The following is a 16,299-nucleotide window of genomic DNA, read 5'->3' as shown; positions in this document are numbered from 1 at the left end:
ACGAAAGAATGGCTGGGAGATGCAGCGGCCGACAAGCGAAGGGCCCATCTGCTGACCAGTTGCGGACCTAAGACTTACGCGCTCATGAAGGACCTACTAGCACCCGAAAAGCCGGCGGACAAAACCTTTTGAAGAGCTCAGCAAACTAATCGGTGAGCACCTCAAACCGGCGAGCAGCATACACAAGGCCTGACACGGATTCTATACCCACTGGCATCGTGAAGGACAGAGCATACTGGACTTCGTTGCGGATCTCCGGCGTTTGGCCAGCCTCTAAGTTTACAGACGCCTGCAGGGGGGAGATGTTAAGGGATTTCTTTATTGAGGGCATCAGTCATGCAGGGATTTTCCGAGAGTTAATTGAGATCAAGGACTTGACTTTGGAAACGGCAGTGTTGATGGCTCAGACTTTCATGGCGGGGGAGGAGGAAACCAAAATAATATACGCGCGCAATTCTGCCTCCAACGCGGCGGGGGATCAGGGAGTCAATATTATAAACGCGACTCAGAGCCCCGCAGGCAGGCAAGGACAGTTCAACACACCCCAGGCAGCAATAGACCCCAGAGTAGGTTTTCAACAGAGACAATGGCAGGCTGAACAGACATTTACGCCATCACAGTGGACAGTGCAGTCTGGGATGGGACCATTGACTCTCACTAACAGGGTACTCGAGGGCAGTCAAAGGGACAATCGGCGAGGAATGCCGGGTCATAGCTCCTTTGTTCACAACAATGGGAATCTCGGCTCATGCTGGAGGTGTGGGAGCAAACATTCTGCCAGGACTTGCAGGTTTCAACAATTTGTCTGCAGAAATTGCAACCTCAGTGGCCATTTAGCTCGAATGTGCAGGAAGCCTGTAACCAGGCTAATTTACGAGGTGGATGGACCAGAAGAGGGGTCTGTGAGGCAGGATGACTCTTGGGGCAAATCAATGGACGCTGAAGTTCAGCGGGTTCATGTGACAAACATTCACAGCTCGTATACCAAAACGGCACCAATGATGATGAAGGTTTTATTAAATGGCATCCCTGTACGCATGGAGCTGGACACGGGGGGCCAGCCAGTCACGCATGAGCGTTCAACAATTCGAAAAGCTATGGTCACTCAAAGCCAGTAGACCCAAACTAGAACGCATTGAGACACAACTACGGACGTATACCAAAGAAATCGTTCCAGTACTAGGCAGTGCAATGTTGGCGGTCACACACAATGGATCAGTGAACCGGCTGCCACTCTGGATTGTCCCGGGCAATGGTTCCGCACTGTTGGGAAGGAGCTGGTTAGCTGAGATGAACTGGAAATGGGGGGATGTGCACACAATGTCATCTGTGGAGCGAAGTGCGTGCTCACAAGTCCTACAACAATTTGAGTCATTATTCCAACCTGGCGTCGGGACATTCAAAGGTACCAAAGTAGTGATATGCATCACCCCGGACGCCAGACCAATGCACCACAAAGCCAGAGCTGTGCCATATGTGATGCGGGAGAAATTTGAGAGCGAATTAGACCGTTTGCTGAGAGGGCATCATCTCGCCCATTGAATTCAGCGACTGGGTGAGCTCCAACATTCCCGTCCTAAAAGCGAATGGTTCTGTCAGGATCTGTGGCGACTACAAGGCCACCATCAATCGGGTGTCCCTACAGGGGAGAGCGGAGGATCTTTTCGCCACGCTGGCAGGTGGCAAGCTGTTTACCAAGTTGGATCTCACTTCAGCCTACATGACCCAAGAACTGGCCGACGAATCTAAACTACTGACCACCATCACTACGCACAAGGAACTGTTCGTTTACAACAGGTGCCTGTTTGGCATTCGATCAGCGGCCGTGATTTTTCAAAGAAACATGGAAAGCCTGCTTAAATCCATTCCTGGAACAATCGTATTTCAGGACGACATCCTCATCACTGATCGTGACATCGAGGAACATCTCCACAACCTGGAGGAGGTGCTACGCTGACTGGACCGGGTAGGCCTGTGACTCAAGTCTAAATGTGTGTTTTTGGCTCCTGAGGTTGAGTTCCTGGGCAGGAGGGTTGCTGCAGATGGGATTCAGCCCACCGAATCCAAAACACGGGCGATTCGCCGAGCACCCAGGCCCGGCAACACATCGGAGTTTCATTCATTTCTGGGACTCTTGAACTATTTCGAGAACTTTCTGCCGAACTTAAGCACGTTGTTGGAGCCGCTTCACGTGCTCCTGCGTAAGGGTTGTGATTGGTTTTGGGGGGACTGTCAAGAACAGGCTTTCAATCGGGCGCGGAACCTACTTTGTTCAAATAAGTTATTGAACCTGTACGACCCCCCGTAAGAAATTGGTTCTGACATGTGATGCATCGTCCTATGGGGTTGGGTGCGTGTTGCAGCAGAGTAATGCTGAGGGCCCACTACAACCTGTGGCTTATGCTTCCAGGTCACGCGCTCAAGCAGAATGGGAATATGGGATGGTTGAGAAGGAGGCACTCGCGTGTGTCTATGGTGTTTTTAAAAAAAAAAATGCATCAGTACCTTTTTGGCAGGAGGTTCGAATTAGAAACGGACCACAAGCTGTTAACATTCCTGTTGTCAGACAGCAAGGCTATTGATGCCAAAGCGTCAGCCCGCATACAGCGATGGGCTCTCACGCTGGCTGCTTATGACTACACCATACGACACTGGCCTGGCACCGAAAATTGCGCTGACGCGCTCAGCAGGCTTCCACTGGCCACCACCGAGGGGACAGCGGAGCAAAGCGCCGAGATGGTCATGGCCGTTGATGCCTTTGACAGCACAGGCTCCCCCATCACAGCCCGCCAGATCAAAATCTGGACCAACAGAGATCCCCTCCTATCTCTGATTAAGAAATGTGTCCTGACTGGGGATTGGGCGCCCGCACACGGAGCATGCCCTGAGGAGGTCGGACCGCTTCACAGGCGGATGGATGAGCTCTCCATCCAAGCTGACTGCCTACTATGGGTCAGCCGGGTAGTCATGCCCCAGAGGGGCAGGGAGGCATTCATCAGGGAACTCCACAGTGAGCATCCAGGCATCGTTCTGATAAAAGCCATTGCCTGGTCACATGTTTGGTAGCCGGGAATTGATTCAGACCTGGAACACTGTGTTCGCAGGTGCACGACGTGTGCCCAGGGAGGCCCCACTCAGCCCGTGACCCTGGCCCTCCAGGCCAGGGTCACGTATTCATGTAGACTATGCGGGCCCGTTCATGAGAAAAATGTTTCTCATTGTGGGCGATGCGAACTCTAAATGGATCGAGTGCATCATTTTGAATTCGTGCACGACATCCACCACTGTGGAGAGTCTACGTGTGGTCTTTGCAACCCCTGGCTTGCCGGACATCCTTGTTAGCAATAATGGCCCATGTTTCACGAGCTACGAACTCCGGGAGTTCACGTCGGGCAATGGCATCAACCATGTCAGGACAGCACCGTTCAAGCCGGCCTCCAATGGCCAGGCGGAACGTGCGTTCCAAATCATTAAACAAGGCATGCTCCGGATCCAAGGACCCTCCCTTCAATGCTGCCTATCGCGCCTCCTGCTGGCCTATAGGTCCCGACCGCACTCGCTCACGGGGGTCCCGCCCGCTGAGCTACTTATGAAACGAACACTCAAAGCTCGGTTGTCCCTCATTCACCCAGTCCTGACCGACATTGTTGAGGGCAAGCGCCAGTCCCAAAACGAGTACCATGACCGAAATTCAAGGGGGAGATGAATAGAAGTAAATGACCCCGTATTTGTCCTCAATCACACCGTGGGGCCCAAATGGCTTGAGGGTACTGTAATAGACAAAGAGGGGAACAGGGTCATCGTGGTTAAACTTAACAATGAGCAGATATGCCGTAAGCATCCGGACCAAGTAAAAAAAAAAAAGGTTCAGCATGGACACAGAGGATCCCGAGGAAGATCATGAGATGGTGCTCACACCACCGCCAGTGAATGAGCAAAAGAACATTCAGCAGCATGCACAGTCCTGGCGGTCAGGCCGGAATCACCACAGATGACAGACACTCACGTCAAGGCTCAACAACCAGAGCCCCAACTGCGGCGCTCCACGAGGGAGCGTAAACCACCTGAAAGACTTGACCTATGATCCAAATAAGACTTTAGGGGGGGGAGGTGATGTCATGTATGTAACCTCTATGTAACATCACTGCAATACTGTAAATACTTAAGCAATGCACACCTTGACCACAGGGAGTGAACTTGTGGGAGACACTCCTTACCTGGTCATCCAGGTATATAAAGGGAGATCCCATGCAGGGGCATCACTTCTTGGTCCTGTGAATAAAGGTTCAGGTCATTCGAGTGACCTTGTCCATAGAATGTGCCTCGTGTGGGTTTTGTGCCATTGAGTAAGGACTTTACACTGAGAATGCTCACAGGTTTGTAGAGCTGTTGGCCTGATCTTTGGGCACCCTGTGCGGAAGGGAGCGGGCATGTCAGAGGGCCTCCTCATAGGACTGCTCCTGGGCTTGGCCAAGGGGGCCATCAGCCGGTCCAGGCAGCGAGCGGTCGAGAGGGTCGTTCAGCCCGATTGCCTTCCTCTCTTCCGCGGTTACATCCGAGCCAGGGTGTCCCTGGAGATGGAGCACGCGGTGTCCACACTCGTGGCCTTCTGCGAGAGGTGGGCACCGGAGGGACTGGAGTGCATCAGCACCCCCGGCAACCAGATTTTAAGTTGATGTACGTTACTGGAGAAGTTTAATTTGAAATTTCTTGGTTCTGGTGCCCTTGTCTAAAGGGGGCATTTGATATACTAAAATAGTTGTAGAGCTATTGCATTGTGAGTGGCTTAGCCAGTCACGTGATGTTCACAAGACTAAATAAAACCCCAGCCAGTTGGGTTCGGGGGAGCCACGATGAGGCAGGTGGTTGTGAGCCTGGTGGATGAACAGGTAATGTATAGTGTGATTGTTAAACCTTTGCCAACTAGTTCTTAATAGCCATGTGTTGCTCTGAATTCTTAAGCAAAGAACCCATGAAGAAAATACATTACACAGGGTTTATTAGAAAACCAACTGGCTCTGATGCAATTGTAGGCAACAACAGTAATATGTGTAGTTCTGTAATACTCTGAGGGCTAGACTTTTGATGATGAGACCATCAACATCCTGGGGGTCACCGTTAATATGAAACTTAACTGGACCAGCCACACACATACTGTGGCAGCAAGAGCAGGTCAGAGGCTGGGTATTCTGCGACGAGTGTCTCACCTCCTGACTCCCCAAAGCCTTTCCTCCATCTACAAGGCACAAGTCAGGAGTGTGATGGAACACTCTCCACTTGCCTGGATGAGTGCAGCTCCAACAACACTCAAGAAGCTTGACACCATCCAGGACAAAGCAGCTGCTTGATTGGCCCCCCATCCACCACCTTCAACACTCACTCCCTCCACCACCGGCGCACCGTGGCTGCAGTGTGCACCATTTACAAGATGCACTGCAGCAACTCGCCAAGGCTTCTTCGGCAGCACCTCCCAAACCCACGACCTCTACCGCCTAGAAGGACAAGGGCAGCAGGCGCATGGGAACACCACCACCTCCACGTTCCCCTCCCAGTCACACACCATCCTGACTGGGAAATATATCGGCCGTTCCTTCATCGTCGCTGGGTCACAATCCTGGAACTCCCTCCCTAACAGCACTGTGGGAGCACCTTCACCACACGGACTGCAGCGGTTCAAGGCGGCTCACCACCACCTTCTCAAGGGGCAGTTAGGGATGGGCAATAAATGCTGGCCTTGTCAGTGATGCCCACATCCCAGGAGCTTTAATGGTCAACTTTGGCCGGCTATTCAGTCAGGGAGACAACAACACAGCCAACTCCAGCCCCAAACCTCTGCTGATGACCACACAAATGAATCTCTGGACTGGGTCATAATGATGAATGAGGACTCTGGTTGATTATTCCCTCTTCAACTCAAGGACATTATGACTGCTCGTGCCCCTACTGCGGCCCTGGCTGAGGGGGGGGGGTTAAAGTAAAATCTATTCCTTTCTATCAATCCAAGCTCTAGCATTCCTATTACGCACATACTAGTACTTTTATAAAAGAAAAACGCATCCAGTTGTAACAACATCCGATTTAAACCACCCAATAACCTTTGTCTGGTATTTGATATTTGTTTAACTTGTCAGGTCAGGATAAGACAGCTACAGGTTTTTATACGGGCTTTTAAGGCAAATCAATATGGCAACCATTGAATATTATCTATCTATCTATCTATCTAATCTATAAAAACCCTAGCTCTCTGTCCCTCTCCCTCCCGCTCTTTCGCTCTCTCACTCTCTCTCCTTCATGTGTATGTCTTGTAATGAGTTCACATCCATTCAGCTGGTAGGCAGGAACCTGCAAAGACTTGGAGCCATGTTTGAGCTTTAGGTGGGAGTGAACTGCTATTCCAACGATTAAATGAGTGGCATAATCTTAACCATTTAATGGGAGAGCGCTTCGTTAGGAAACAGATGCGGCAGGGGTACAGTGAAATCTATCAGACACTGACTGTGGGCAAGCATGGCAGTACCCACTCACTGCCACCCCTGGCATCGTTCATCAGGGCTGTCCAGAAACTAAGCAATTCTCACTCACAACCCAATGTGCCAGGTGCACTATAGCTTGCATTGTGTATATTGTGCTGGGGACACTCGATTTCAAGTTAGTTTAAAATTGTTGTATATTGTGATGTGTACTGTAATCAAAACAATTTCAGTGAAAAAGAGAGAATGGGTGAGAATAGTTACCACCGCTCACTGCTGCCTAGTAATGGAGTGTTTGTTGCTTCCTATTAATTGGCAACGGTCCCAGTCAAAAGGTTTGACTTTGAATTCCAACTGTGGATAATCTCATGGAAAATTTAATAGAATCATAGAACGGTTACAGCGCAGAAGGAGGCCATTCGGCCCGTTGAGCCCGTGCCGGCTCTCTGCAAGAGCACCTCAGCCAGTCCCACTCCCACACCCTTTCCCTGTAGTCCTGCACATTTTTTACCTTCAGGTACTTATCCAACTCCCGTTTGAAAGTCACGATTGAATCTGCCTCCACCATCCTTTCAGGCAGCGCATTCCAGATCCTAACCACTTGCTGCGTTTAATAAAAAAACGCTTTTCAGATGGAAGCACCCCGTGATAACAATGTGAAAGTGGATGATGCAAAGGTGGAGGGGTGAGGGGAGAAGTGTGTTTTTTTTGGGAAAGACAACAGAACAAGTACTAAAGAATGATAAATTATTTTCCAGGGATGTTGAGCTTGGTGAAGGAGGAAGCCACTCTGGAGGAGGTGTTGGCCTATCTGGACCAGACTTACTGTGGGCACATATCTGTTGAGATTAGCCAGCTGGAGACCATGGCGGAGAGGGACTGGTTCGCTCAAAGGTTTGAACAAGCCAAGCAAGACACTCTAACTCAAGAAGAGAAAAGACATTTAGCTAAGTTGATGCTGGAGTCTCAGGTAAGATGTGATCTGTTCTACCTGAATGGAGGATGGGAGAAGACTAGTTGTCACTGGGAGTGGAAATTAACATGGTTGAATAAAATATAGATTGAATAATAGTGATTTATGCCAGTTATGTGGCAGATTTTTAAAAATTCGTTCCTGGGATGTGGGCGTCGCTGGCAAGGCCAGCATTTATTGCCCATCCCTAATTGCCCCTTGAGAAAGTGGTGGTGAGCCACCTTCTTGAACCGCTGCAGTCCATGTGGAGAAGATGCTCCCACAGTGCTGATAAGAATATAAGAAATAGGAGCAGGAGTAGGCCATTCGGCCCCTCGAGCCTGCTCCGCCATTCAATAAAATCATTGGCTGATCTGATCCTGGCCTCAGCTCCACTTCCCTGCCCACTCCCCATAACCCTTTACTCCCTTATCGCTCAAAAATCTGACTATCTCTGCCTTAACTATATTCAATATATCCACAGCTCTCTGGGGCAGGGAGGGAGTGCCAGGCTTTTGACGCAAGGATTTGATTTGAATCTTTTCCCTGCCCCAACCTGCCTGGTATTTCCTGTTAGGAACTTGGACTTGTAGTTCACGTTACTAGGTTAACACAAAAAATCATTTGAAAATTGGGATTTTAATTCTTTCTGAAATCTCAGTCTTTCATTTGAAGGGAGTTGTAATGTATTTGCTTCATGGGTTCTTTGCTTAAGAATTCACAGCAACACATTGCTATTAAGAACTAGTTTGTTTATTAACAAAGGTTTAACAATCACACTACACATTACTGGTTCATCCACTAGGCTCACAACCACCTGCCTCATCGTGGATCCCCTGAACCCAACTGGCTGGGGTTTTATTGAGTCTTGTGAACATCACGTGAACTGGCTAAGCCACTCACAGTGCAACAGCTCCACCAGCCCGTGAGCATGCTCACAGGTGCAAATAAAGTGGACTGAAAATAATCTTGGATCACAACTTTGGGAGAAATGTTCCTCTTGTTCAATGTTTGCAGCAGTATCGTAGAAAGCGGATATCTTTCCCCCTTCTACATTCCTTGAGCAAAGTCATTGTACAATTGAAAAGGATTGGAAAGAAAGCAAAATGAATTGAATACGTTGTAAGCATTCCTAATTGGCAAGGTTGTCTATTGGTAATTATCGGGGGACATTAATCTCAGTTTGGCTCTTCAGTGCACCTGTAAATATTGTCACCGACCTCTCCTTGTTCCCCGCTCCACAATAACAGTGGGGGTGTAAGTCAAGAAGGACTATCTGCATCTCCAGAAGAGCAGCAGCAGGTTAATGTTTCATATCGATACCCTGTGACACACGGGGAAGTGGGCCCGGTTACACACTGCCCCATCTGGGTTACAAGGCAGAAAATAAATCTTAAGTTTTAAAATGCATTTTGTAGATTGTTCCTTTCTAAATGCATTGAGCTTGATGCTTTTCATTCCTTTTTTGTGCTCCCCTTTTGTAAATAGTTTCAGTGATAGCTCTTTCAGTATTATCAAATTGGAGGGTGAATTCTGTTCCGGAAGACATTTGATTATCTGTGTCGATACAGCTTTGGATGAGTCTATATCGCACCCCTCTCTGTGTGTTTAGGCAAGAGAGTGGAATGTCTACTAATCTAACTCCAGGTCCAAGCTGAAGGTGCACCATTGGCTTTTTAACAATGCAGACACGATGGGCCGAATGGCCTCCTTCTGTGCTGTAAATTTCTATGATTCTATGAACAGTGCTCGTCAAGGTAAGCGACGTCATTGGCGGACAATGACCATTTGTTGTCCACTCCCCATACCGAGCACTCCAGGATAAGGCGCAGAGTGAACCTGCCCCAACAATCAGTCTCTGCCCCAATGTCGGCTGGGCACCCAAACTGCACCAGCGTGAATCTTTCCATCTTCTCCATCAGCCGCCCTTAACAGCTTCTCGGGGCGAGATTGCCAAATTGTGGCTAATTTATGCACAGGGTTCAAATCAACAGAACCGACTGGAGGTCGTGGCTCAGTGGGCAGCACACTTGCCTCTGAGTCACAAGGTCGTGGGTTCAAGTCCCACCCCAGGGACTTGAGCACAAAAATCTAGGCTGACACTCCAGTGCAGTACTGAAGGAATGCCGCACTGTCGGAGGTGCCGCCTTTCAGATGAGACGTTAAACCGAGGCCCCGTCTGCGCTCTCAGGTGGATGTAAAAGATCCCACGGCACTATTTCGAAGAAGAGCAGGGGAGTTATCCCCGGTGTCCTGGAGCCAATATTTATCCCTCAATCAACATAACAAAAACAGATTATCTGGTCATGATCACATTACTGTTTGTGGGAGCTTGCTGTGCGCAAATTGGCTGCCATGTTTCCCACATTACATCAGTGACTACACTCCAAAAAGTACTTCATTGGCTGTCAAGCGCTTTGAGACGTCCGGTGGCCGTGAATGGTGCTATATAAATCCAAGTCTTTCTTTTGAGACTCCCGACACTTATTTCGGATGGGATACTGAGGGAGGACATAGAGGTGTTTCAGCCAGCGGGCTGAACCTAGTTCCCAGATGTGAAAGAGCAATGTGCGAACTCCCTGTGCCCTTCAACTCTCAACTGACTGATTTCAGGCTGTGACCCAGGACTAGAGGGCATCAGAATAAAATTGCTAAACCCGGAGTCAGATTAGTCGGCATTCCACTTTATTGGCTAAACACAGTGAGAGATGTGTGGTATAGATCCATCCAAAGACACAAACACAGATAAGCAAATCTGGAGCATAATGCTGGGACCAAGGAGAGACCATCAGTCAGCAGTCAGGGTTCAATGCGTCACGCTGATATATTGGAGTTTGTAAGTTTATTACCTTTTTAGGAGGAAGAAACAATTCACAGAGCTTCTCTTCAAAGTTTTCCATGGAATTATTCACTCCGATATCAGTTGGGTTGCACCCTTGATGCTACAGATTGTACATGATCTGTTGGAGGAATTGCCCTGATGGACAGAATCAATGTTTGTTCCAATGAGGAGGCTTCTTGTGCAGCTTCACGACAAACTGTTTACCCCATCATCCTCGTGCTAATAACTCTGGAATTGGTTCTCATTTCGTTCCCTAGATGTGTTCGATTTGTTTTCAAAATTTCAAAATTCTCATCCTTGTTTTCAAATCCTTCCATGGCCCTCGCCCCTCCCTATCTCCGTAATCTCCTCCAGCCCCACAACCCCCCCCGAGATGTCTGCACTCCTCTAATTCTGACTTCTTGAGCATCCCTGATTATAATCGCTCCACCATCGGTGGCCGTGCCTTCTGCTGCCTGGGCTCCAAACTCTGGAACTCCCTCCCTAAACCTCTCTGCCTCTCGACCTCTCTTTCCTCCTTCAAGACGTTCCTTAAAACCTACCTCTTTGACCAAGCTTTTTGTCACCTGCGCTAATTTCTACTTATGCAGCTCGGTGACAAATTCTTATTGTGTATCATCATAGGAAATCGAGGAAGACTTGCTCCCACTCTAAAAGTGAGTTCTCAGGTGACTGTACAGTCCAATACAGGAATTACAGTCTCTGTCACAGGTGGGACAGACAGTGGTTGAAGGAAAGGGTGAAGGAAAGGAAAGGTTTGCCGCACGCTCTTTCCGCTGCCTGCGCTTGTTTTCTGCATGCTCCCGTGGCGAGACTCGAGGTGCTCGGCTCCCTCCCGGATGCTCTTCCTCCACTTAGGGGTGATCTTTGGCCAGGGACTCCCAGGTGTCAGTGGGGATGTTGCACTTTATCAGGGAGGCTTTGAGGGTGTCCTTGAAACATTTCCTCTGCCCACCTGGGGCTCGCTTGCCGTGTAGGAGTCACGAGTAGAGCGCTTGCTTTGGGAGTCTCGTGTCGAGCATGTGGACAATGTGGCCCGCCCAACGGAACTGGTCGAGTGTGGTCAGTGCTTCGATGCTGGGGATGTTGGTCTGATCCAGAACACTGACGTCAGTGTGTCTGTCCACCCAGGTGATTTGCAGGATCTTGCGGAGGCATCGTTGCGTAATACTTCTGTGAAGCACCCTGGGACGTTTCACTACGTTAAAGATGCTATATAAATACAAGTTGTTTTAAAACAAATTTAACACACCTCTTTTGTGTGTCGACTATTCTAACGCATTCCTGGCTGGTCTCCCACGTTCTACACTCCGTAAACTTTAAGTCTTCCAAAACTCTGCTGCCCATGTCCTAACTCGCACCAAGTCCCGCTCACCCATCACCCCCTGTGCTCATTGACCTACACTGGCTCCCGGTTAAGCAACGCCTCGATTTTAAAATTCTCATCCTCATGTTCAAATCCCTCCATGGCCTAGCCCCTCCCTATCTCTGTAACATCCTCCAGCCCCACAACCCCCTTCCAATTCTGACCTCCTGAGCAATCCCTGATTATAATCGCTCCAACATTGGTAGCCGTGCCTTCTGTTGCCTGGGCCCCAAGCTCTGGAATTCCCTCCCTAAACCTCTCCATCTCTCCTTCTCATTCCTCCTTTAAGACGCTCCATAAAACCTACCTCTAACACCAAGCTTTTGGTCACGGGCCCTAATATCTTATGTGGCTCGGTGTTAAATTTTGTTTGCTAACGCTCCTGTGAAGCGCCTTGGAATGCTTTACAACGTTAAAGGCGCTATATAAATGCCAGTTGCTGTTGTGTTGTACATCTCTCTCTCTGGGTGGGACATGTAATTATAGTAAATAGGCTAACTAATGACTTGCGTTTATTAACCAGGAATTTGACCATTTCTTGGCCACTAAATTTTCCACCGTGAAACGTTATGGCGGCGAGGGAGCAGAAAGCATGATCGGATTTTTCCACGAATTGTTCCGAATGGCGGCATTGAACGGTGTGACTGACGTGGTGTTGGGACTGCCCCATCGAGGGCGCCTGAACCTACTGACTGGACTCCTGCAATTCCCACCTGAGGTGAGCGATAATTGGGAAAAGGCCCGAAAGATACGATTGAAATGTGAAATCTCTCTCTCTCTTCCTCTCTCTCCCTTAAGCAGTCCCTTGGGGTCGAGGATGACTTACTTTCACACTAAAAATGAGTTCTCAGGTGACTGATCAGACCAATGCGGGACCTACAGTCTCTGTCACAGGTGGGGCAGACGGTGATTGGAGGGACGGGTGGGTGAGGTGCTTGGGTTGTCGTGCACTCCTTCCGCTGTCTGCGCTTGGTTTCCCCTTGCTCCCGGCGAAGCGAGTCGAGGTGAATCAGACTTGCTCCCGGGATGGCGGGACTGACGTATCAAGAAAGACTGGATCAACTGGGCTTGTATTCACTGGAATTCAGAAGAATGAGTGGGGATCTCATAGAAACGTTGAAAATTCTGACGGGTTCAGACAGGTTAGATGCAGGAAGAATGTTCCCGATGTTGGGGAAGTCCAGAACCAGGGGTCACAGTCTAAGGATAAGGGGTAAGCCATTTAGGACTGAGATGAGGAGAAACTTCTTCACCCAGAGAGTGGTGGACCTGTGGAATTCTCTACCACAGAAAGTTGTTGAGGCCAATTCACTAAATATATTCAAAAAGGAGTTAGATGTAGTCCTTACTACTTGGGGGATCAAGGGGTATGGCGAGAAAGCAGGAATGGGGTACTGAAGTTGCATGTTCAGCCATGATCTTATTGAATGGCGGTGCAGGCTCGAAGGGCCGAATGGCCTACTCCTGCACCTATGTTCTATGTTTCGCACCTTCCCGGATGCCCCCTCTCCACCCTGAGTGGCCTTGGGCCAGGGATTCCCAGGTGAAATACGGTCGAGTAAAATGTCTAGATTTGTGATCTATAAAATCAGACTAAGGCGTGACTAAAGTATGTGCAGGGCGGCTACAAGCTGTTAAACAAACATTCAGGTACACACAGATCATTTGGCCTTTCGCTTTTGCACAACATTAGAATGACGTATTTATAGAGGGCTGCGTCTGTTTATACTAACTGAAAGGCAGCCGTTTCTCTGGCTGCTCAAGTCTCTGGAGTGGAACCTGAACCCACAACCTTCCCATGTTACAATATGCTTATTTTAAGTAGTTCAGAATTCTGGTGTTGAGGTGCTTTAACGTAACGTTTCCCCTTCCAATTTTCTCTCCTTTCCTCCTGAAGCTCCTTACCGGGTACGAATCTATCGGTGGTGGTCACCTTCTGCCGCCTCGTTGGTCATTTGTGAACCTGCACAGTGAATGTTGGCAGACAGTTTAGCTGAGGGGCATCTGAGCCAAGCAGTGTCCTGTGCTTACCCAGTGTGCCTTTGCACTTCCAGCAGGGGATATTGGTGCGGATTTGGCATTGCAAGTAACGGCGTGGCTATCCGCGCTCACCGTTATCATGGGGTAAATCGGACAGCAACTTCCGGAGTCCGCATGTGCACAGTTAAATGCCGAAATCGGGAATTGCTGTCCGAGTCGCTCTGCTCCTCCAGAGCCTCGCAACAACAGAATCCTGCTGATAGACACGGCACTGAAACCCATGTCAGGTTGTGAAGTTGCTGTTCTTGTCCACTAGTTACCCACTAAACATCTATTGGCTGAGGCATAGAATATAAGAGCAGAGAATTTATGCTTGAACTGTATAAAACGCTGGTTAGGCCACAGCTGGAGTACTGCGTGCAGTTCTGGTCACCGCATTACAGGAAGGATGTAATTGCACCAGAGAGGGTGCGGAGGAATTTTACGAGAATGTTGCCAGGACTGGAAAACTTTAGCGATCAGGAAAGATTGGATAGGCTGGGGTTGTTTTCGATGCAACAGAGGAGGCTGAGGGGAGATTTAATTGAGGTGTATAAAATTGAGGGCCCTAGATAGGTCCTTCCTATCCACTCTATTTCCCTTAGCAGAGAGGTCAATAACCACGGGGGCATAGATTTAAAGTGGTTGGTAGAAGGTTTAGAGGGGATTTAAGGGGAAATTTCTTCACCCAGAGGGTGGTGGGGATCTGGAACTCACGGCCTGAAAGGGTGGTAAAGGCAGAAATCGTCACCACATTTAAAAAGTACTTGGATGTGCACTTGAAGTGCCATAACCTACAGGGCTACGGACCAAGAGCTGGAAAGTGGGAGCTCTTGGTCGACCGGCGCGGACACGATGGGCTGAATGGCCTCCTTCTGTGCCATAATTATTCTATGATTGTATAAACATGCCAAAAAAAGTTGGTGCTGGTGCATTCCGGTATTAATTAATTTTCTATGGCGTGATAAGTCATAATTTCTGCCAAACAACCTACTATTGTAATGTTTAATCTTGTATTTATGATGTTGGCTCCGTGCCTCTAGCTGCAGCATTGCACAAAATTTGGATGGGGTTCGGTTGGCAATATACTTGCTCCGTTATATTGGTGCGCTGAAAAATCTTTCTCGATTTTATTTCCAGTTGATGTTTCGCAAAATGCATGGATTAAGCGAGTTTCCGGAGAACTCCCCAGCCACTGGAGACGTCTTGTCTCATCTGACGGCCTCCCTGGACCTGGACTTCGGCATGGACCAACCGCTGCACGTCACCATGCTGCCCAACCCCTCCCACCTGGAGGCAGTCAACCCGGTTGCTGTCGGTAAAACCCGCGGCAGGCAGCAGTCCCGGCACGATGGGGATTATTCACCGAGTGGCTCTGCACGGCCAGGCGACAAAGTCATTTGTGTCCAGGTCAGGAATCTACGCATGCTGCACCCAAGGCAGAGATCGTTCGATTTTCGAATATTAATGGAATGGGGGGATATGGGGATAGTGCAGGGAAGTGGAGATTTTTTTATTTATCCTGGGATGTGGGCGTCGCTGGCAAGGCCATCATTTATTGCCCATCCCTAATTGCCCCCTGAGAAGGTGGTGGTGAGCCGCCTTCTTGAACCGCTGCAGTCCGTGTGGTGATGGTGCTCCCACAGCGCTGTTCGGGAGGGAGTTCCAGGATTTTGGCCCAGCGACAATGGAGGAACGGCCGATATATTTCCAAGTCAGGATGGTGTGTGACTTGGAGGAGAACTTGGAGGTGGTGATGTTCCCATGCGCCTGCTGCCCTCGTCCTTCTAGGCAGTGGAGGTAGAAGATCAGCCATGATCTTATTAAATGGCAGAGCAGGCTCGAGGGGCCGAATGACCGACTCCTGCTCCTAAATCTTATGTTCTTATACAAACACATACCGAAAACTAAACTCGTAGGAAACATAGTCAATGCTGTCGGTTAGTTTTATTTTCTTTAAAGCAAAATAACTGACTTCATTGACGCAATCACTGGAATGTCCTGGTCAGAAGAAAGAGGAATTGGTTTTAGAAGCTCATTTTTAAATTAAAAAAAAAACATATATATGCATTTTTATAACGGCTCTTTGCCTATGAGGCCTCCTTAAATACCTGCGCTCCCAAGGGATTATGGGATCCCTTGGGACTCCAGGAGATGAGCCCTCTGGTGGCTATACAGAGTAAATACAAGTTTACATATATAACAGTTAGGATCTGGAATGTGGGGCCTGAGAGGGTGGTGGAGGCAGACTCAATTGTGGCTTTCAAAAGGAGAAGTGGATAAGTGCCTGAAGGAAAAGAATTTTCAGGGCTACGGGGAAAGGGCGGGGGAGTGGGACTGGCTGAGGTGCTCTTGCAGAGAGCCGGCACGGGCTCGATGGGTCGAATGGCCTCCTTCTGTGCTGTAACCATTCTATGATTCTGTGACTGTAGGCAAGCATGGTCATCGTTCTACACCAGCAAACCCCACAGACATCGAGGTGCATGAACAGTTGATGATTTAGTCATGCTATTGGAAACATTGGTCGGACAATGGGGGAACGGCTCTTTGAATAGTGCCATGGGTTGTTAAAGCCCACCTGAACAAGCATACAGGACCTCTATTCACTGTCCCATTCAAAAAAAAATTGTAAAGCAAATCCCTTGCCCCC

At 49.0% G+C, this 16,299-nt stretch overlaps 1 protein-coding gene across 1 annotated transcript in view; it reads left to right on the top strand.

Moving 5' to 3' along the window:
• The window catches only part of dhtkd1 (dehydrogenase E1 and transketolase domain containing 1), a 99,943-nt gene that overhangs the window by 30,512 nt on the left and 53,132 nt on the right, over positions 1–16,299 (top strand). Inside the window, exons 3-5 of the mRNA XM_070897105.1 lie at positions 7,229–7,440; positions 12,154–12,348; positions 14,790–15,059. Of these exons, the coding sequence (XP_070753206.1) occupies positions 7,229–7,440; positions 12,154–12,348; positions 14,790–15,059 (677 nt within the window). The remainder of the gene's footprint in view (positions 1–7,228; positions 7,441–12,153; positions 12,349–14,789; positions 15,060–16,299) is intronic.

This window comes from Pristiophorus japonicus, chromosome 13, assembly GCF_044704955.1.
Source record: "Pristiophorus japonicus isolate sPriJap1 chromosome 13, sPriJap1.hap1, whole genome shotgun sequence".
NCBI lineage: Eukaryota > Metazoa > Chordata > Chondrichthyes > Pristiophoridae > Pristiophorus > Pristiophorus japonicus.
This window is presented reverse-complemented; position numbering and strand designations above follow the sequence as displayed.